This window comes from Pleurodeles waltl, chromosome 5, assembly GCF_031143425.1.
Source record: "Pleurodeles waltl isolate 20211129_DDA chromosome 5, aPleWal1.hap1.20221129, whole genome shotgun sequence".
NCBI classification, from domain to species: Eukaryota; Metazoa; Chordata; class Amphibia; order Caudata; family Salamandridae; genus Pleurodeles; species Pleurodeles waltl.
Window position 1 is genome coordinate 1,182,763,263 of NC_090444.1, and position 23,040 is coordinate 1,182,786,302.

The 23,040-nt window shown below is 42.3% G+C and overlaps 1 protein-coding gene across 1 annotated transcript in view; it reads right to left on the reverse strand.

The window, feature by feature from the left end:
• Positions 1-23,040, reverse strand: part of PREP (prolyl endopeptidase) — a 574,937-nt gene that overhangs the window by 280,353 nt on the left and 271,544 nt on the right. The window contains exon 8 of the mRNA XM_069235420.1: positions 3,450-3,641. Within this exon, the coding sequence (XP_069091521.1) occupies positions 3,450-3,641 (192 nt within the window). The remainder of the gene's footprint in view (positions 1-3,449; positions 3,642-23,040) is intronic.

Sequence of the window (23,040 nt, forward strand, 5' to 3'; positions counted from 1 at the left end):
GAGGAGGCAGGACGGGGACTACAGGTCTTTGGCCGTGGTTAAAGCTCCCGATAACATAGCCAATGTGTACTGCGAGCGACGTATCCTCATCAAGGAGGGAGCCCAGGTTTCTCAGTTTAGTAGATAGGGAAAAGGACTGACCCAGTAATTCTTTTAATGGCAAAAAGGAGGCGTTCCCTTTCAGAATTGTTGACATTGAGACAGCTATCGTGCACCCATGCTTAAGCTTAGATTCTGTAGCTCTGTCACACGATGGAATACGGCCTCTGTTCCTTACAAATGTTTAAAAAGGGGGCAAAGTGCACCGTGAACAATGCAGTAAAGAGAGGGGAGAGACCCTTGCAGGACTGACTTCACTGGAAACAAATCTAACCAATCAGAGATGTGCAGCGGTGTGATCGCACAAGGTACGCTTTCAGATAAGAACACTCTTGAACTTGACATATATTTTACAGACATCACACTAAGCCACTGGTGTTAGCAACAAATTGTTGAAGCATTCTATGCAAAGACCTTAAACGCATTGGTGAACATTTATTGTAAGTTGTGGACTTAGGACTTGAATACCAAACACATAGTTAAATAAAGGTGGACAATACTAGCTCAGTAGTTAATTAAAAAAAAAACACAGACTTAACAGAGACATTACCTCCTCGGTCTAATCTATGCTGGAAAGCACAAAGGAGCCTAAACTTCAAGCGGCAGCTAACAAACGACATTTCAGAGTTAGATTTTATTGTGCTTTAATTCCCTTGATCCAAAAAAACGCTTTTCGCAAGATGTTATTTGACACGGGCATTTCCTGGTGCGTGAGGGGAGTGGGGTGTCAGTTAGAACTCGGCGAGGGGAGTGGGGTGTCAGTTAGACCCCAGCAGCAGGTCCTCCAAAGCTTTTGTGGAGGCAGATGCCTTACCTCCCACACCCAGCAGTCTGTATTCCGTATTTTCAGATGGCTGTCGCAGCGGGGGTCTGTTTCTGATGAAAATGCTTCTTCCGACTTGGCAGGAGCACTTTCGTCAGACAGAAGCGCCAAGCGGGTGCCATGTTTTTGTCTGCTCCGTATCTTTGTCTTTTGCAAACTAATGAAGGATTTTATCGAGTACTTTTATGATAACCAGACAAGCAACGGCTCTGAGGAAGAAGGAGTTTTCTCCCTACTCGAGGAAGCCATTGTGTTCCCCTGTGCTGTGTGGCGGACCTGGACACAGACAATAAGCAGTGGGAGGGCCAGTCCTGAACAGGGCAGACTTCCAATGCTTGGAAGGCGGCCACCTTGTGACCAACAGATCACTTTACTTTAACTGACTGCCAGCTGAAGCTGCACTTGTACTCAGTCTGATTCTTCCATCTATACAAGAGGCATGGGGACTATCAAATTAGAGGGGTGGGAGAATCGACAATTAACAGTGGTTCTTCCATCCAGCGAAGCTTTAAATGTCCATTTTGGAGTCCTTGTGCTCTTTATGCACCGTGGGAGTGACGTGCGTTTGTGACTGCACCAATCTTGCACAACTTTTTTCTTACCTCACTTAACACAGAACGATTTTCACATGCGCTGGAAGATTTTGTTATCTGATAGTTATCGTATTTACCTATGCACAAAACAAGATAAAATCGCAAGCATGTATGTGTATCTACATAGGGATACGGTTCAGTGGCATTATGTTGGGAGTGAAGCAAAACACAAACGCTGTGGGATAGCGTAACTGGATGGACGGAATGCGGAACCAATCAAACATTCACCCCCAGTCACAGATCTGGGTTTAATCCATCCATTATTTTGCTCACCATGCCACCCCAGTTTGAACCCAGCCATATGCAAATCAGTCTTGACCCTGTTCCTCATGGGAACAGTCCATCCCGAACTGCCAGGCCAGGTTCTCCCTGGACCGGAAACAAGCATCCTGGGACCGGTTTCGGGGTTTCACCCCTCATCAGCCAGGCTAGCTTGAATCCAGTGGCACACTGAGCCCGGGACCCACGTCTGGGCATACCCGGCGCACTTAGGGCGGCAAAAGCAAAGCAAAACACAAACGCTGTGGGATAGCGTAACTGGATGGACGGAATGCGGAACCAATCAAACATTCACCCCCAGTCACAGATCTGGGTTTAATCCATCCATTATTTTGCTCACCATGCCACCCCAGTTTGAACCCAGCCATATGCAAATCAGTCTTGACCCTGTTCCTCATGGGAACAGTCCAGCCCGAACTGCCAGGCCAGGTTCTCCCTGGACCAGAAACAAGCATCCTGGGACTGGTTTCGGGGTTTCACCCCTCATCAGCCAGGCTAGCTTGAATCCAGTGGCACACTGAGCCCGGGACCCACGTCTGGGCATACCCGGCGCACTTAGGGCGGCAAAAGCAAAGCAAAACACAAACGCTGTGGGATAGCGTAACTGGATGGACGGAATGCAGAACCAATCAAACATTCACCCCCAGTTACAGATCTGGGTTTAATCCATCCATTATTTTGCTCACCATGCCACCCCAGTTTGAACCCAGCCATATGCAAATCAGTCTTGACCATGTTCCTCATGGGAACAGTCCAGCCCGAACTGCCAGGCCAGGTTCTCCCTGGACCGGAAACAAGCATCCTGGGACCGGTTTCGGGGTATGCTGGGAGTGGCCAGGACAGAGCGTATTCACCTGTGACACCAGTTACCACTGTGGTTATCAAGCAAGGTTAATAAGTCACACAAATACTACGATTTCAATTGCATCTAGCCTCCGGGTCTAACCCCCTTTCTCCGATTTTACAAAGATGTGACTTAAAATAGAGGTACAATGAATCCAGGCCAGACTGTTGGAGTACCTTATGCCCAGGCCACTTACAAGGTACATACATGAAATTAAACACACAAACTGTGTTCACTCAAAACTGAGCATCTTGACACTTGGGTGAAATGAAGAATGTCAACAAGACTCACCTGTGCAGAAGGACCAGCAGCGGTCCAAGCCCAACAACAAAATACCCACAAGAAACAGTTTCCAAGACACAATGCCAAAGGATCCAGAACGCTGTCTTAACTAGTTAGGTACAACAATCCACCCCTTCACCAGCATCACTGGCTACGCCAAACACAGCAGAGCAGATTCAAGGTAACAGTACTTTACGATATCAGTGCTCTTATTACGATGTCCTCAATTTTAAATTTACATGAAAAGTCCTTAAAAAACAAGCTTTACGAATGAGTGTTTCCTTTTATTTGCTATCTCGACTTATATATACTATTTCAAACAGAAAATAATTCTAGAGTGGTCTTAGTTGGCCGCATGTTACCAACTGACAAGCCAAAAACAAATCATTCACTGTCATCGCTACACTAGATAAATGGGAAATTGTCCATTACTAATCTGTAGTAAGCAAAATCGAAGTAGTGCTATGTTCGTCATAAAGGGCCGTCTGTCAGTAAAAACATCATATAAACAAAAAATTTAATTTTTTACCTAGCACATCCTTCTCATGCTCTGGAACTAGGACTTTCCACTTGGATTCTTCTGGGTCATTCAAGTCGATGTTGACCAATCTATAATTTGGTGCTGAAGAATTGGTCTTAAAAGTGCATACTGTGCCCTCATTGGTAGTGTACTCATACTCAGCATCAAAGTTGTCAATCAGCTTTACCCACTTGAGAATTCCTGAAATAAAGAACATTCATTGTCAAATCCTGGAGACTTAACTATTCTATAACGTGAGAGTTCTGAAAAGTGCAAACAGTGCTGCTGAAGTACAGTCATATTTTCCAACTAGCAAGAAATTCATAGAAAGTCACAAATTTGTAAAGCAGAAATCCTCCAGTATTTTAGTAATACATACCCACAATTATTTCAGGAATGGAATTATTTCACAACACATTTGCTTTTTTAGGTTTTGCCTGCACACTGCTTGCGAAATCTATTGTTAATATAAAAACAAAAAACAAAAATTAAAAAACTTTAAATGTGCTTAGGCCCAGCCTCTTACTTACCTGAACTTACCATTGGCATAGTCCAATGTAAATCTGATTTAAATGCTTCTGACTGGCCAACACGTCGTCCTGCTTCACTTCCTGTTATCTTCTTAGTCATTCCTGCCTGTTGCCTCTGGACCAAATATTCTTTCTGGTCACTTCCTACTGGGCACTGACTGGCCAGTGTCCTTCTTTTATGGTTACCACTCTTAAGGTACTTCTTTGTTTAGTTATTTTGCTTCGCGCTCTGTGGCGGCATTTAGGAGCTGCTTATGGGTGCAAAGGGCACACCACCTGCTTACTTTATAAAGTAAAGTGGTATAGGGCACATCAGATCCTTGTTTACCTTACACAAGTAAACCGTTATGGACACACTTTACCCCTGCTTGCTCGGCACAAGTAAAACTGTAGCAAACCCAACTCCCCCACCGCGCCGCCCCAGCTTACTTCATACATCTTCTGTCTGCAGTAAAACAGTAAAGCTGTGATGTGTGCGTCCTTGTCGGGTTCCTGGGCAGGAATAATCTAGTGAGGCGCATGCTTCACTCTCACATCTTTGGCAGAGGCCTCAGAGAGCCTTTGTACCATCCAAGAGATGCGCTTTTAGAAAACAGAACAACTGCAAAACAAAACGTTTAACTCTAAAGCACTTTTTTTTGTGTGGGTGGAAGGGGGTAGGGTAGTGGGGGGGGGGGGGGAGATACGTGCTAGAATAATTTCAAGACCTTTACCCTCTGACTTTTTCTTTTATTCTTGATACCAATTCTGTTTCTTTCTTGTGCGCCATTTACGCCTACTCTGTCTTCTCTAGCAAGGGCCTAATATCAACATCTCAAAATCCAGCCTACTTGTCTCCAATAGCAAGGGCCTAATATCAACATCCCAAAATCCAGCCTAGTTAACTGGACAATTTGGAAGTAGGCTGTAGACTCTGTCAGGATCAGCACCTGCATGTGCAATGTCCCCTATCTTGTCCCCCCACTAATCCACAAGAAGAGAGCTAATCAAACTGTGTTCCATAGCTCTTGCCCCCTTGAGGGACTTCATTAATATGAGATACGTTTATTACATATGCCTTTCTTTTCCCTGTATCTGCGTTTTTCTGTGTCCTCATTTTTCATTCAAGGCACAGTTGTTGCAATAAACCCTTTAACCCTTCAGATGTTTCTGTTGAAGTTTAGAGGGCAGGTTCTCCATACAACAGCCTGGAGCCATTCAGGTAGGATGTAAAATATTTGTTTCATGTTAGGTCTTTAGGTTTGTCTGCATGGGCTACTGCAACATTTTTAGACACCCCCAAAATTTACCTCAGTCAGCATCCCCACATTTCATTGGATTGGAGACTGAGTTATATCTCAAGTTCATGAAACAATGTGTCCCTGTTACAGCTACTAGTAGCTCTCGAGCAGCCCATAAGTGGCTCTCCTGTGTGCAGCCCAGCCTACAAAAACTGAAAAGTGTATATTAAAAACAAAAATGTAAACTTGTCTGATGTCATCAGTATTAACATTCTAATATTCATAGCACTGGATGGTTTTCGTTGAACATAAGTAGTTTTTACTACAGAAAAGGTTGGAGACCCCAAATCAGAAATGCAGTTTTTAAAGTAAATGGGCCAATTGAATAACCCAGTTCTAGGTTAAACAGAAGTTAAAGGGTAGATTACAATTGTAAAATAGGTGATAAAGAGTCAATTCCATGAAGGCTTTTAATGTAAAGGTTTTTTCTAAAATGCAAAATCAGAAATTATTTTAACCCCCAAGTGGGCAGCAAAGTTTATAGAGTAATGTTCAGCATCCCTAGTAGAGGAGGAAAGTCTTCTGTCTCACCCCCAAAATCGAGGGTTTTTATACATTATTTTTTAATATGAAATTAGAAGATTCGGTTACTCACTGTGGTATGAGCAAATGTAGCATTTCGCCAGCAAATCAGAGCACATGAAAAAGAAACGTTATATTGCCTTACCAGCTAAGCACTATCTCACTGCATGAATATTTATTGAGCTAGGCTAATGTCACCCGGAGATGATAGAACAAAACTAGATACATAAACAATAACTGGTTATATGAATGAATAGGACACAGTGAACCAACAGAAAGACCTTGGCAATGTAGTAGGTTTTGAGTGAGCCAGGGTGAGTTTATTGAGAGCAGAATCAAATTAACAATGAAGATAAACTAGTACATCTTGTCTTGACAGTGTGCTGCAGAGTTTGTGAGGAGAGAAATGGGCGAGGGTGGTGGGGGGAGTGAAACATGAGGGACAGGGAGGACTTCCACTTTTGGAAAGAAGCCCTTTGTGCGCAATTTGCAGCCTGGTGAAATTTCTACAACTCATTGAGAATTTGTTTCCAAATCAATAGTGCCATATCAGCATATACATGTGTTATCGGGAGTGAAACTGTATTCTGCACATTGTTAATGATTCACAAACATTAACCCACAACAATCTACAGGTTACAGCAACAGCAGGTAGATCCTGTCAGGGCTCCATTCACCCCCCAACCATTCCTAGCCCCTAGCTTCATTTAACATCACACACTAACATTCTATAACATCATTCTTTCTCAGCTCTGCAGACAGCAGCTCGAACGAAAAGGGAATGGGGACAACATAGGTTACTACACACCTCTCTTTCTTACAAAGAAGATATCAAAGAAAAGCCTTTTCCTTGCTTTTAAAGTACAGGAACAATCATACACAATTACTCAATCTCCAACATGCCTAGACGTACCTGCTGTTGCAGTAACCTAAGAGACTAACATCAAATATAAAACGTACCTTTTCTAACTCAGTGGCTCTTGACTATATGAAGATCCTGCGCTCAAATTACAACAGATTCCCTGTTATGTTTTGTAACCAAAGTTGTAATTGTTTGTACAAAAAACAATATAGAAGTCTGCAGAACTCCTTTTATTAACATGATTCCTGGTAGGATATCAAATTTAACACAGGAACAACTTCAGAAAGCGAAGCACATTATTTCCATCGCCCACTCAATCCCCTTTAGATTTATTTTTACTATTGTAATTTGTAAGTACTATAGTCAGTACTGGAGTTTGAGGAAAGATTTTATTTTATGCTACAAAGCAACGTTGATGGTTATGAAGCCATTTCTTCCTGAAAGTGACTTCAGAACTGCTGTGCAAACCCTCTTGCTCTTGCATCTGGATTGTGGTAATGCCCTACTTCGTGGTTTCACAGATTAGCACCCCTTAATGGCATCCTACATGCACATCTCATCCAGGGCCTGAAGACATATGACCACATCACCCTCATGCTGATGGATCACCATTGGCTCCTCTTGCAAGCATGCACCATTTTCAGAGCCAGCTGCATCACTGACAAAGCCATCAACCCACTCATCTTTCAGCCAAACTCACCATCTCTACTGGTTCTCGGCACACCATCAGATTGCAGACTAAGAAGAATAAAAAAAGAAAAAACAAGGCAGCAAGCCTTTGACATCCATTGACCCAAGATCTGGAACAACATCCAGTATCCTAAAGGAACACCCTAACACTGCTCAAATTTAGGAAAGAGTTGTAGCCACAACTGTTTAAAGAGCACTACATCACAATGCATTAACAGTTCACAAACCAGCTCCTTCTCTTATCAGTCACTGACTTTATGCTATTCTTTGACCTCATACTCTGAGCAGCTGGCCTTCAAATAGGTTTTATGCTACAGAAGTACCACATGTATACATGTTGCAAGTCTGTTGTGCAGCGCACCTATGCTAGGGTGATAATTTAACTCAGCACTCGGAGGTGGACATGTGGTCAGTGTGGTAAGATTGCATTCTATTGAAAATTTATGTGGTAAAGATATTAGTGAATGAAATGTTACTTAATACAAAAGAGACATCTTCTGTTATGCACCTTGAAGCGAGTGCCCCATTAAATTACCATCAGGAATCGGAAATGATGTGCAGCCGCACAAAGGACTAGCTCACAGTTTGGAGATGAGGAAGGATTTCAAGGCTTGTCTGAAGGATGATGTGGGGGAAGAAGAACATCAATCACAAGCCTACCTAAGGTACAGTGGTAAAAGCAGATGATGAGAATGTTGAGATCAAGTTTGATTTTCCTACATAGGTAATAATAAGCAGAACTAGAGAAGTGTTTATTGGTCAAGTACAGTCAGGTGAAGTTTGCACCAGATTTAAAAAAAAAAAAAAAAAACACACTGTTCTTTTCTTCCTTCTTTTTTTCTTTCCTACTTTCTTTCCATCTTGCCTTCTTTTGTTCCTTCCATCTTTTCATATTCCTTTTGTCCCTTTCTAGCCTTTTTCCTTCTTTCCTTTTTTCTTTCGTTCCTTATCTCTTGTTTTTTCTCTCTTGCCTTTCTCCTGTTATGCATTTTTATTTCTTTTCTTCTTTCTTCCCTTCTTTCCTGCATATTTTCTCTTTTGCCTTTCTTTCCTTACTTTTCATTGTCTTTCTTACCTTCTTTCTTTCTTTAATCCTTTCCCTTTTTCTTTCCTCCTTTTTTCTTTTGCTCCTTTTGGTTTTCCTGCTTTCTTTTTTACTTTCCTTTCTGTATTTCTTTTTTCTTTTACTCATTCCAATTTCCTTCTCTTTTTTCCCTTTTATTTCCTTTTTTCTGCCTTTCTTTATCTTTTTTCTTTTTCCCTCTTTCTTTTCTTGTATTAGGTCGAGCGTAGAAGCGCCGCTCTTCTTGACATGTTGTAATCTATTCCGTGGACTTTAACCACACCCATTACTTTAATTGTTTCCTGGGCCTTCCTTTCAAAAATCCCTTGATGTTGTTGGTAAATGCTTTACATTCCACCTTGAGGCTGGTTTGTTACCGCCTTGGAGACTGATTGCACGATCAGCCATGTAATTTATTGTGGCGCACTATTTTTCTCGTTTGACTCGCTGCTTCGTGCTGCATGGCCACATGTTGTTTCTTCCTCTTCCTTGTTTTCGGGCAATGTGCTGTTTTTTTGTGATGTCTGCAAGTTTAAAAAAAAAAAAGTAAAACTTTTTTTGCAGTTTTATGTAGCGCAAACTCAACATGAAGATATTGGAGCGCTGTATTTTTGTTTGTTTGCAGTTTTATATAGCGCAAACTAAATACAAAGGTATTAAAGTGCTTTACATGAGCACCGGTTACATTACACTAGAACAGATTCATTTTTGGTAGCAGGGGTTTCTAGCTTTTTAGTGAGCTGTTCCTATTATCCTAATACCCTGCTCCTATCTCTAAGCGCTATACTTAATTGTAGCTACAACATTAAATAGTGAAACTAGCATTCTGAGTTTCTGTAGATGGCACAGCATAGTGTTGAACAACTAGTTCAGGTGTTCATTATCAAAGCTCAGCTGGGGGAGTGAGAATGTGTGCCTTCGGTCAGGGACACCTGCAGACTCAGAAGTCAGCTCTCGGAATGAGAGCAGTTGGATCTGCAACCTGGCGTCACCTCTGGCAATAATTCTAGCACAAAGCCCTCTCCTAATAATGGTCTAATCCTGGGTTTAAATTGGTTCTTACCACTGATTCAGTCTCACATTTTCAAAATAAAACAGAGCTCAGAAAACACTGTATACCTTCCAAGGTATAATTATCGTGCTGAAAAGTATGTTAAGATCTATCCAACAGTTTAACTTTAGGTTAGGTGCAATTTTGTTAATGACCAAAGTGACAAAAACACATCAACTTAGACAGTAGGCAGCCATGATGAACTCAGCATCTGTGGTGTGTTTTGGGAAACTTCCCACTTTTTAATACAGCTAACAGACTGAAAGCAGGCTACGAACCAAAACTATGCTGTTTAAAACAGACACTATCATGTGTTCACAATAATATTGGATTAACATTATAAATTACTGTCAAAATAGCACCCTTGCTTTTTAGTTGAAATGCCAATGAAGATTAAGTAACTATTAAGAAGGAGTAGGCAGGAAGCGAGGGAACTTCCAAAGATAAGTAAGGAAAACTCAACTCTGTCTCATTTAATTTGAGGCCAATTTCTCTGGTCAATTCTTTAAAAAAACATTTCAGGGCATATAAGGTAGTCGCAACATTTTCTGGTCGTCTTTGCACACTGCACAGCCAAAAGTTATAGGAGGAAGAGAATAAAGAGATCATTAACCTGCAACAGTTACAATGCCTTCTTAGTGATTACACCAAAACTAAGTTTCATGTATTGTACATATGACAAATAGACACGAGTGATCTGTGGATTTGGAGCGAAGAGAAGTCTAACTTTAAAAAGCAATGGAAGGCTGGCATCACCCTTTGAAAGGACCTCTAATGAAACTAAAACTGATCATAAGAAAGACTGGATTTGAAAGTATCTTGCGCAGAATTATTGACATCTGCCACAAGTTTAGGTAATGAGTCAGCACAGTGACTTCAAGTAGTAAAGAGCCAAAGCTAATGTTTTGGCCTAGTCATTAGTCTCAGACCTAAAGCACACATAGTGTGACAAACCTCCTCTCCATCCAAATCCTGCAAAGGAACAGAAGATTTTTGCAGCCAATTTCCAATTCAAGTTTCAGATTAACTGCAGCAGGACAAACATTGACTCTTAAACGTCATCTACTTGCTCTCTTTTCTGGAAAAGCGAACAATCCAATTACAAAGTCTCTGAAGAATGGAGTTGATAAAAATACATTTAACACAATTCAATTCCACTGAAAAAAAAACACGATGAAAAGGTAAAACTGTGAAATTAAAAACAAATATAAGAATTTAAATTGCTAAAATTACTTGCGAGAAAGCCCAGGGACACATAGATTGATGAGGGGCAGAGGTCTCCTGTCAGAATTCTAAAAGGTAAGATAATACCTATTTTGTGGGCCCAAGCACACATAAGTGAATCAGCAGGTTCAAGATCTCGGGATTCCTATATGGGCACTTTGGGACTCTGAGTAGTGGTTTCTTTCAAGTCACACCTTTTGAAGAGGTCTGCTCTCCCTGAGCTTACCAAAGTACATCTGATAGTTTACTGTCCGTTATTAAGCGGCCAGTATTATGTATGCAACAAAATAACAATATCCACATTCAAACTTGTGGTTTTGAACCTGGAATCCAAGATACAACAGTTTTGCGAGCCTTCTCTGGCACCCAGAGTCTGAGAGTGAGCCACAGGGCTTGGCCCATTGAAACCTTCAGTTTCACTTTAGAGTCCACATGTGCCAGCTGGCCTATGAGACAAACAAGATTGCCAAACACAGAGCCCCCAACCATCCTCAACGAGATTCAGGACTGAGCCTGAAACATCAGGATCATATCTTGAATGTCTCCAGCAGTGAAAAGGATTTGACTGAAGTTCAGAGGAGGAACCCCCTTAGAGCCCTGAGACTCTTACGGGTGAGTAGTTGCGCTTTATAAACCCTGATTTTATTTGAATGCTACAGTGTCTAGGATAGCCCCTATGAAGGGAATCTTCTAAATAGGGCTCAGAAGTGTCTTTAGCTCATTGATGGAAATCCCCAAGGAAATCAAGAGCTTGGCCACTGTCCAGAGGTGATCTGCGATGGACTGTGGTGAGGCCATCTTTAGCGGACAGTTGCCCAGGTGCAGGAATTCATGGATCTCCAACCTCAGAAGACCACAGCCATCACTTTTGTGAACACCCAAGGGGTCAACATAAAGCCAAAGGGCAGCATGGCAAATCAGAAGCGTTTTGACCTCGCTGTAAACAGCAAGTAGCATGTATGGCACTGCAGGACAGGTGTATGAAATTAAAAATAAGCATTTTGCCAGTCTGGAGACAACAATCAGTCCTGAAACCAGAGCAGAGAGGCTAACAGCCTGGATGGCCATTTTGAATGTATTCTTCTAATGAAAGGCATTCAATGGGCAGAGGTCCAATTGAAGCATGATAACTTTCTTTAGGATGAGGAAATAGTGCGAATAATACCCCTAAACCCTCTCCAAGTCCAGCACCCGCTTGATGGTGCATCTGGCCAGCAAGAGACTGACATCTTGCATCAAGTAAGCAGTGTGGTCTGCCAAATATATCTTTGGCCTGGAGGGAACAGGAATTAGGAACAAACTGAAAGACAGGTGGTATCCCTTTTAAACAATGTGTATAAGTCATTGGTCTGAAGTGACAAATTCCTGCCAAGAAGGAAATGCCATACCTTACCTCCCAACTTGTTGATCATCAGCCAGAGAGGTCAAATCAAAGCAGCCTGGGGACCGTTGCTGCAAGGGAGAAGGAGTTGGCTGGACTGTTCTCTCAGTTGGAGTCAATAGTGTCAACAGCCACCACACCCTCCACTTCGAAAGGGCTGAGTTTGCTGTTGAGCCGACTGGGAAGGTTGACACTGCCAATAAGCAAAGTTTCTGGAATAGCCCCTAAACTTCCTAACTGCAGGTGGAATTGTCTGGCTGGGGACAGTAGCCCCAAGGATCGAGCTGTGGCATGGCTATGATTTAATTGTTCGTGAGCCAAATCAGTCTTCTCTTCAAACAGTCTGGAATCAAGGTAGGGCATGTCCATAAGGGAGTCTTGGAGTATCTTAAAATCCCGGTTGATTACATACAGGCACCTCTCTTTAGCAAAAGACTCGTGCTAATAGGACATTCTATGGAGTCTGTGGTGCCCAGACATGCCTTCAAAAAATATTTTGTTGCATCCTGTACATCTTGGATTGTCTGGGCCAATGAGTTCCTGTGGTGCTCTGGAATGGCAGTTTGGATCTCAATGGCCATGTCCAATACAGCATTGGTGTATCAGCACAGAAGAAACAACACATTCAAAGCCAGAGTACCTGAGGAAAATATTTTCTAGCCAAAGACAATAATATATTTTGATTCCTACCTAGGGTTTGAAAGAAAAGCTTTCAGATTGACTTTACTTGTTAATGCATTCTCCACAAAGCATTCAGGAGTTGGGTGTTTAGTCAAAAGACAGGATCGGCATGGGGACAGATCTGTGCAGTCTTACCATAGGTCAGCTGATGACGGCTAAAATAAATTGGCGGTAAGAATGTTTCTAAGGCAGTCAAATGGTAACAGTGGCTCAGATGAAGTTGAGCCTGTTTGAAGAAATTCAGTCAATAAATTGGCTTGGTTTTTCCGAGAAGGCAACTGAAAGTCTAGGACCTCTGCCACTCTTTGCACTACTGCAGCGAATGAGGCATGTTCTTCTATTGGTGGATCTGGTGATGAGTTCAGCTGTGCCTCTAGTGAGGAATTTAACCCCCTGGCGTTTCTGCACGTCCAAAGTACTGGCCTTCATCAGGGTAATGAGGGTGAAGAAAATTGTTTGCTTCCTTGTCATTATCCGTGTTGTGAAGGACATTAGGAATGTCCTGGACTACATCAGAGTTCGAGCTGAAGAGTGCCTCTATCCTCTGACAGTACTAATGTTGAGGAAGAGGCCGAAGCTGTATGTTTGGCTGCACCACCATTTGTTGCAACTGGACACTTTATAGCACTGTATAGGCTTAGTGCGGGACATCAGTTCAGGGTCAAAACCAGCATCACTACTGGATCCAGTACCAGCACTGGCAGAGTCCACACCAGCATGGAAAGGACTAGTGTGGACCATGGTGTGGGAGTGCAAGTACTGAACCGGGGTCAGAACGTGCCTGGCAATGGGACCCCAGGGAGCAGTTGGGGAACAGCCCGCTTGCAGAAGTGGACCCTGAAGGCCCGCTAGATGGAGCCAGTCTGGAAAATTTGCCCTACTTGAAGGTTACTATTTGCAATGGGTTCAATGATGGCTCAGGAAATTCAGGACAAGCTCGGACCAAAAGGAGACTGGTTCAGAGTCAGAAGAAGTTGAGCACTTGAAGTGACGCTCTAGCACATTTTGCCAGACTATGAGTGACAGGAAGGGGACCATTTCTGCTTGGCTTTCTTGCACTCATTGTGAGGTTGACTTTAGTTTACTGAAGACTTCAAGTGGAGACTGACCTTGTGATCAAGAATGTGAAAGGGAACACAAAAATATAGTACATGGGACAAAAGTTTTACTTACATTTCTAATGATTAGGAATGTTGCAAAGTGCAACCATGTATTTGTAAAAATCAGCACTTGAAATACAGTTCTATAAATTACAGGCTGCGCCGTTTCACACTAACTCAACAAAAGAGCAATCTATATAGGCAATGCTATTTATGGGCCTTATTGAAAATTTGGCAGTTGACGGAAGTTTGCCAAAATGTGGCAGATGACCAGTGCCATATTTAGAGTGTAAAGGGCCTCTATATAACCTCTATATAATAAGGTGAAGAGAACATCTGTTACTTCTTGGCAGCTATCCCACATCCACCGAACTCTAAATAAGTCCCTTTGTGCCTTTGAAATATGGTTTGGAATGGTGCAGAATCTTTGTGGTATGGAATAGCACAATTGAAACTGAATCACTCAATTTTTTTTCGGTGGGGTGGGGAGGGTGGGGAGGGGATCTATTTGTCAACCTCAAAATTCAAGCTTGCTGGACGAATGTAATCTAAATTTAGCAAACAAGAATGGACTAGTCAACATGAGCAAGGTCTAAAATTGTACTGAGATTTATTTAAATTTGCAAAAGCCAAACTAAACATAACAAAGACCACACTTATCCTTCATTATTCAGTTAATAACAAGTTTGCGATCAGTATGATAAAAATAAAGAAAACAGGGTCAAAAAAATGAATTCTGAAATACATCATTCATTCATGAAAATGCCTGGCCTCTAATTGAACGGATTCTTCCCTTGGGTCATGGTAAATGTTACTTGACACACTATAGATGTGCTACTTCAGAGATGCAAATCAGGCTTGACCCCAATGGCTTCTTTCAGGTTCCCTTTAAGAAAAAAAAGCCTTCAGATCCATAGATCACTTAAGCGACTTGACATTTACAGACTGAAATGTCAGGGAAAAAGAAGGGTACTTTACTCACCCTACTGCAAAGGCTGCTTTGTCAGCAATAATTATAGAAAAGCCATTAGCAATTAATGTGAAAAATCATTACATCCGTTATGAGATATTAGTGATGATGTTAAACACTACTTTGACAAATTCATATTTCAACTGAATTATCCCTTCGTGCAAAGTATGTGCTTAAACGTTTTACTTCTATTTTAGTTTTGGGGATAAAACTCTACGATGAAGGACTGCATGCGGTTGCGCGTTAGGATACTATGCTTATTTTCTACTGCATACATCTACCTGGAGTGTCTGAAGAATACATTTGCTGTGCTCCTTTCCCAATAGCCTCACTGCCGAGTCATTTATCTTCATTACCTTCGTTCAATCGACGTCCATTTTTTCCTACCAATGTCCATGAGGTCATTTATCACATCCTGAAACGTTTTAGTCTAATGAAATAGCACTAATGTAACAGAACTATTTTTGACATCATCTAATTAAGTCAATTCCAGTCATAGAGGTAATTGATGTAAATGAAATGAAAAGATGATTGACACCCAAGGGCTGATTTTTTTTTAAAAATCTGCTGATTACCCTATGACAGCAATAATTAACCTACTCCGCCGATTGAGAAGAACTGCAAAACTCATCATGGCCAATTATTTATACCACAGCTGCTTAAAGAGTTCAACTGTGGGATGCAGGAATTGGGGCCAGTTCAATTTCTTTACAAACTTTCTAGATGTAACTTCTATTTCATATGTGGACCATGGGGCACATGAAGGGTGTACTTTCTCAATTGTTTCAGTACAGCAAAACATTACTGGAAACCTATATTATACTCTTTACACCCCAAACTGCATTGAATAAATGCAATTGCTCGGGGACTTCCTTATAAGATGGCAGCATTGTAGGAGACTCCATATGTTACTCTGTACCTTGCCTCCCAGTCTGGCATGAAAAACTTCAATTAATAACCCTCCACAAACTCTAGTCCTACCTGGTCCTCCATACAATCCTTAGTTTGCCTCTACATGTGCACAAAGTGTCACTGAAACCTCACATGAGGGAGTGCTACTGGAGGAGTGCATCAGAAAGGGATGAGTCAGTGTCTCACCAATAAGGCCCTATAGAGCAATCTCTGCAGTGTGACATAACCCTTTAAGAGCCTAAATGGCCATAAATTGAACACTTTGGAAATAATAGCAGATCAGTTAAGGAGGGATATATGTTGTAGTGGCGTATTTGTCTGTTCAGTGACACAGGAGCCATGCAAGTTACAAAGTTGCTCCACTACTCTGAGACAGTTTTAGGAGAGGTGGAAAAAATCAACCAACATAATTGTAAATTAACATTACCCTATATGGCAATCTGAGTCCTGCGAGAATGGCATCCAAAGCAACAGCTGCCTCTCTGTAGGACTGTCTAGCAGAATTAAAGACAGACTGATAGGCTACTCGTAGAGGGAGTTGTAGACATAGGAAGGGACAGCACTGATATTACATTAGACATGCAATCCCCGAATCAAAGAATGGAAATGCAGGAGAGTCCATCAGAAGTAAACACAACACATGAAAACAGTTTGCACATCTAGAGATACAGACAAGATTCCTAGAGAAATGTGAAGACTTGAAAAACAGATGTAGGCAGGACAATATCTGGCTTCGTAATCTTAAGGAGGACGGTAAAGGCTGCCATATGCACCTGCCTCAGTATAACATTTCAATGAGAGTTAAAAACAATCTGTAGATTCCCAGGCCGGTGTGGTAGAAGCATACAGAGTGGGGAAACGATCCAAAGAGCCCAGTACAAAGCAAAGAGGTGGAAACGTCAAACTACACACTGAAAGAGGAGGGTGGGGGTCTACTTCAGGCTTCCACTTATTATTGATTAAGGTAACCCAAGTTTTTTTCAGTGCCTCTGGGTGACAAATTGAAGGAGCTGTGAAGTCACTGTCTCAGTCAGTGGAAGGATTATTATTTCATGCAGAGATGTCTGATTGTTGTGACTGAGCCAGCAAAAAGCAATATCGAACCCTGCCACCGGCCCCTTCGTTCAATAATATTTGAGAGAAAAAAGGATGTGTAAATCTATTGAAAGAACCTGGCGCAAATCATATTGTACACAGGATAAAGCAAAAAAGAAGTTGGCCTTAAAAGATTACCACAAAAAATGATGAGCGGCCAAAGTCTCATTTTTCGAAGATAAAATTAGTGTAGCTCAAACCTGACAAACTCTTTTCCAAGTGGTAATTATCTGATCCTGTTAATGCAACTCCAGCTGTGCCTCTCTTGCAAACTCAGTGTGAGGAGTTAGCCACTTTCTTTTTGAAGAAAGTAGCAGATATCCAGGGCTCCTTTACCCACACACTGGAACCTATCCCTCAATTGGGACAATTTACTGAGTCCTGCTTTTTAGATCATTCCAGCTACTGGATGCTCTAACTTTTGTAACCCTCTTCCCACCAACCACGTTCACCGCTAAACCCTTGTCCATCCTTCGATACTCTGTATACTTGAAGGCAAATCAATGGACTTGTTTATCCAACTTTTAAATGCGTCACTTCTGAAAGGCACTATTCCAAAGGCCTGGAAACATGCTATGGCCATGCCTTTACTAGAAAAAGCCCAATCTTGACCAGTTCACTTGGTCAAACTATAGACCAATATCTCTCCTGCCCATTCTACCTAAAGGGCTGGAAAAGTACGTAAATAAACATTTCACAAGGTAAATAAAACGTAATGCCCTGATCTACCATTTTCAACCAGGCTTTAGGGCAGGCCATAGGAATCACACCTCCCCACTGTGACGGATTATCTTAAGCAATAGCTTGATAATGGAGGCGCAGCAGCACTGATCCTTTTGGATCTCAGTGCTGCCTTTGATGTAGTCAACCACAAAATCTTACATCAAAGATTAGAAGCCATGGGGGTACAAGATGCAGCCCTATCATGGTCTGTTTCCTTTCTGCAAGATAGGGTCTTTCTCGCCCACTCATATAAGTATCATTCTAAGCCATACCCTCAAGTTTCCACTCTCAGTCCAACTCTGTTTAAGTTGTATGTAAAACCACTGGCGGAGATCATGGAGAATTGTGGTGTATTTTTTCATATGCTGACAACACTCATATTGTTGTACCCCTGTCATATCTGGAGAACCACGGTGGAGAGGACCTTAATAGTTCCCTCACTGAAGTGTATAGTTGGGTAAATACCAACTCCCTCAAGCTAAACAGAGAAAAGACTGAGGTGTTACTGGTGGGCAACCGTCCTCGCCTATGGGGCTCTCATTTGTGGCCTGTGGCTATCAGTGCAGTTCCTACCCCTGTACCCATAGCAAAGAATCTTGGAGTGCAGCTTGGTGAAAGCATATCCATGAGTCATCAAATTACTAAGGTTGCTACCACGTGTTTTGGCATCTTAGGATGGCTAACAAAACTTTTGGGATATCTCCCTCAAAAAGAACCTTTATCCATGCTCTGGTTATTTTCAGGTTGGACTGCGGAAATATTCATTATCTGGGAGTCACAAAAAAATGTGCTTAGGCAACTCCAGATAGTGCAAAATGTGGTGGCAAGAAAGTTGTTATAATCCGCTCAAATTCTATCCTACAGCTAATATGCTTCGAGAACTTCACTGGCTTCTAACTTAATATTGTGTTCAATTTAGGACCCTTTGTTATGTTCATAAGTGTCTTTCCAATTCAGACCCCAGCAATCTTAATTCTCTAATGTCACCAAGTACATCCAACCTGGGAATAAGGTCCAGTAACTTTGACCTTTCAAATCAAATCAAATCAAATCAAATCAAATCAAATCATAAATATTTATAAAGCGCGCTACTCACCCGTGCGGGACTCAAGGCGCTAGGGGGAAGGGGTTACTGCTGCTCGAAGAGCCAGGTCTTGAGTAGTCTCCGGAAAGCGGAGTGGTCCTGGGTGGTCCTGAGGATGGTGGGGAGGGAGTTCCATGTCTTGGCCGCCAGGTAGGAGAAGGACCTCCCACCCGCCGTGGTGCGGCAGATGCGAGGGACGGCGGCGGACCTTTCTACAATTCCTTGGATCAGGGGAGCTCAGCAAAGAGGCAATGCCTTCTGTTACTTAGGATGAAAGCTATGGAACTATTTATCTCCATAATTGATAGCCTGTTGCTCTTTAACCCTTTTGCTGCCAGGTCTTTTCCCCCTACTGTACCAAGACTTTTCGTTGGCTATTTGGAGTAGTTCGGGCTTAGGCCCTCATAACGTTTTGTCCACATAAGCTATCAAATCCAAATTTACTTCCTTTTTTCCAATATCCTAGGGATAATAAAGGTACCCAGAGTTTGTGGGCTTCCCTGGAGGATACCAAGAAATTAGCCACAATAAAGCTAAAATTAGTTTTTTGGGGAAAAATTGGAAAACAGTGCAGCAGAAAGAAAGCATGTGTTTTTTTCCCTGCAAATAGCAACAACAAAGGGTTTGCAGTGCTAAAATCACCATCTTCCCAGCTTTCAGGAACAGGCAGACTTGAATAGAAAACCACATTTTTCAAAACAGTTTTGAAATTTTACTGGGACATACCCCATTTTTACTATTTTTGGTGCTTTCAGCCTCCTTCCAGTTAGTAACAGAAATGGGTGTGAAACCAGTGGTGGATTCCAGACAGCTAAACATTTCTGAAAAGTAGACAAAATTCTGAATTCAGGTCATTTATGTAGAACCTTGAAGGTTTTCCTATAGAAAGTAGCAGTTGATTTTTTTTTTTTTATTGAAACGGAGTTGAAAAACAACAGCCATTTATGTCTATGTTTTCTTCCATAACCTTTTCCAAATATGGTCTGCTAGACCCTTCTGGTTGCGGGGATATATAGGGCTTCTAAGTTTATCAAGAACCCAAGGTACCCAGAGCAGCTAAATGAGCTGCACCTTGCAATGGGTTTTCATCGTATACCGGGAATACAGCAATTCATTTGGTAAAATATAAGGAGTGAAAAATAGGTATCAAGGAAACCTTTGTATTTTCAAAATGGGCACAAGATAAGGAACTTAGAAGCAGCGGTTACTTGCACATCTCTGAATTTGGGGATCTCCGTAGAAAGCATGTGAATTACACGGCATTTCTGAAGTGGACTTCTTTCTTACACACTGTCTTACATTTGGAAGGAAAAAATTAAGAGAAAGCCAATTGGCAATAACACTTGTTCTTCTATTCTGTGTCCCCCCAAGTCTCCCAATTAAAATGGTACCTCACTTGTGTCGGAAGGCCTAGTGCCTGCGACAGGAAATGCCCCAAAATGCAACGTGAACACAGCATATTTTTACATTGAAAATTATGTTTTTTGGAAAGTGCCTAGCTGTGGATTTTGGGCTGTAGCTTAGCTGGCACTTAGGGAAAACTACCAAACCTCTAAATGTTTTAAACCTAGACACCTAGGGGAACCCAGGATGGGGGACTTGTGGATCTCTCACTGGATTCTCTCACCCAGAATTCTTTGTAAACCTCAAAGGTTGGCTAAAAAACACTTATTCCTCACAATTCAATGCTGCAAAGTTCTGAGATCTGAGGGAAGACACAAACTTCCTTCCACCCAGCATTCCCGCAAGTCTCCAGATAAAAATGGAACCTCCCTTGTTAGGGTAGGCCTACTGCCTTTACAGAAAATGCCCAAAAACACAACGTGGGCACATCACATTTTTCTAATGAAATCTGACACGTTTTTTGCAAAGTGTCTAGCTGTGGATTTTGGCCTCTAACTCAGCCGACACCTAGGGAAACCTACAAAATCTGTGCATTTTTTAAAACTAGACACTTGGGGGAATCCAGGATGGAGTGACTTGTGGGGCTCTTACTGGATTCTGTCACCCAGAATCCTTTGCAAACCTCAAAATTTGGCTAAAAAACACTTATTCCTCACAATTCGATGCTGCAAAGTTCTGGAATCTGGGGGCAGCCACAAACTTCCTTCCACCCAGCATTCCCGCAAGTCTCCAGATAAAAATGGAACCTCACTTGTTAGGGTAGGCCTACTGCCTTTTACAGAAAATGCCCAAAAACACAACGTGGACACATCACATTTTTCTAATGAAATCTGACATGTTTTTTGCAAAGTGTCTAGCTGTGGATTTTGGCCTCTAATTCAGCCGGCACCTAGGGAAACATGCCAAATCTGTGTATTTTTTAAAACTAGACACCTAGGGGAATCTAGGATGGAGTGACTTGTAGGGCTCTCACTGGGTTCTGTTACCCAGAATCCTTTGCATACCTCAAAGTTTGGCTAAACAAAACACTTTTTCCTCCCATTTCGGTGATGCAAAGTTCTGGAATATGAGGGGAGCCACAAACTTCCTTCCACCCAGCATTCTCCCACATCTCCCGATAAAAACTGTACCTCACTTGGGTGGGTAGGCCTAGTGCCCGCGAAAGAGAAGGGTCCAAAATACAACACGGACACAATCAAGATTATCTATTATAAAACTACCTGTTTTTGCAAGAGGGCACCTGGGTTTTTGGTCCTGGGCTCGGCAGCCATCTAGGGAAATGTTATGATGTGGCTCGCAGCTGTATCCGTTTATTCTCGAGCCGAGAGCCTGGAATGTTGGTATGGTGTTCTATCTCCCGGCAGTTGCTTACAGACTGGGAAAGAGATCACCGTGGCCGAGAAGAGCTCTGCCAATAAACTGTTTCTGTGCAGGTACGACACTGTTCGCGTTTCCATCTTTACATTTGTGGCGATGAGCGTCAGTAAGCAGAACAATTTCTTCCTGACGCGGATGCTGTGAATCCACCATTTTCGGTTTCGGCGTGGGATTTGAGGTGCCGCTTTAGGAGTGGCGCATAACGGATCGTGGTTGTGTTCCTACCTTTCTTCCATTCAGCCGTTCTGTGACCTGATCGTCGGCTGTTTGGTCGTGAGTTTTTGGAATTTTGTAGCTGTTTGAAGACACGCACCGCTGTGTAAGCTGCACTTTGCGTGCGCCATGTGGGCCGCTGCTCCTCGCCTGTTTGGTTCCCTAGCAACGCTGAGTCGCCGTCATTTGACGCTTCTGCACATTTTGTGGCGGCCATCTTTGAGAGCTTCTTGCCTGTTTAGTTCCTTCGCAATGCTGAGTCGAGGTCAATTGACACTTCTGCACGTTTTGTGGCGGCCATCTTTGAGAGTTGGGAAAACTCTCATTTAACTAGACGGAGTCTACGAAGAATTGATCACTATTGTATTGACGAATTGCCGATTCTCTATGTTCTACTTAAAGGATTCTTTCACGGTGATAGGCACACCTAAACCTTCAAGGAGAAAAGTGCCTTCTGCGGTGATAGGCACACCTGAACTCTGCTGCATTGCTACTTTAATGCTGAACTGGTCCGTCAAACACCTGTGAGGGGGAACTTTAATGTTTTTTTTTTATTTAAGTATACAGACACACTTGCTTTTTAATAAACTTAAACACTAGTTTTGGATTCTTATGATGGATATGGCGACCACTGCTGTGCACTCTCCACCTCAGTCTTTGGTGCAACCTGGAAGTCCGCCAATACTTTGGGAGGAGTGGATAGACATATTTGATAATAATCTTGAAGCTCTAGATGGTTTAGGGTTCTCCTCCAGTAGAAAAAAAGCTATCTTACTTAGTTCTTTAGGCAATGAAGGTCAGCACGTGTTCAAGTACTTGCCAAAGGCTGTTGATCTGTCTGGCCAGCCTATTGATGATGTATTTTTGGAAGCGAGGCGGAGATTAGAATTGAGGTTTGCCAAGACTGAGAATGTGGTCATGCAAAAGTTTACGTTTTACACACAACCTCAAAAGGAGGGTGAATCTGTGGATGAATTTGCTGCTCGGTTGAGAGAGCTTTCTGTTAAATGTAGATTTAGAGCAACGACAGAGGCGTTAATTCGTGACCAACTCATAGTACAGTGTAGGAGTAAGAAAATGCAGGAAAGGTTGTGGGCAGCGAAGGACCCTAAGTTGAAGGATGCTATAGAAATTGCAAAGGTGGTTCAGGAGTCTGAATTTTGTATGAAACAGATGGAGAGGAGAGAAGTTAAAGGTTGTGAGGATGTATCATTGATTGAGGGTGATGTGGCTGTCGTGAGTAAATCGTCCCGGGAAAGATCCAGTAGTGCTTCCTTTCATTTTAATAGGGTTAGTAGCAGGATGTGTAACAAGCGTGGCAGCAAGTATCATACTTCTGAGTCCAGGAATTGCTTTGCTCTGGGGAAAGAGTGGTGAATGTGTGAGCGCAGAGGGCATTTTGCGAGAGTTTGCAGGGAGAAGGAACATGAAAAAGGGA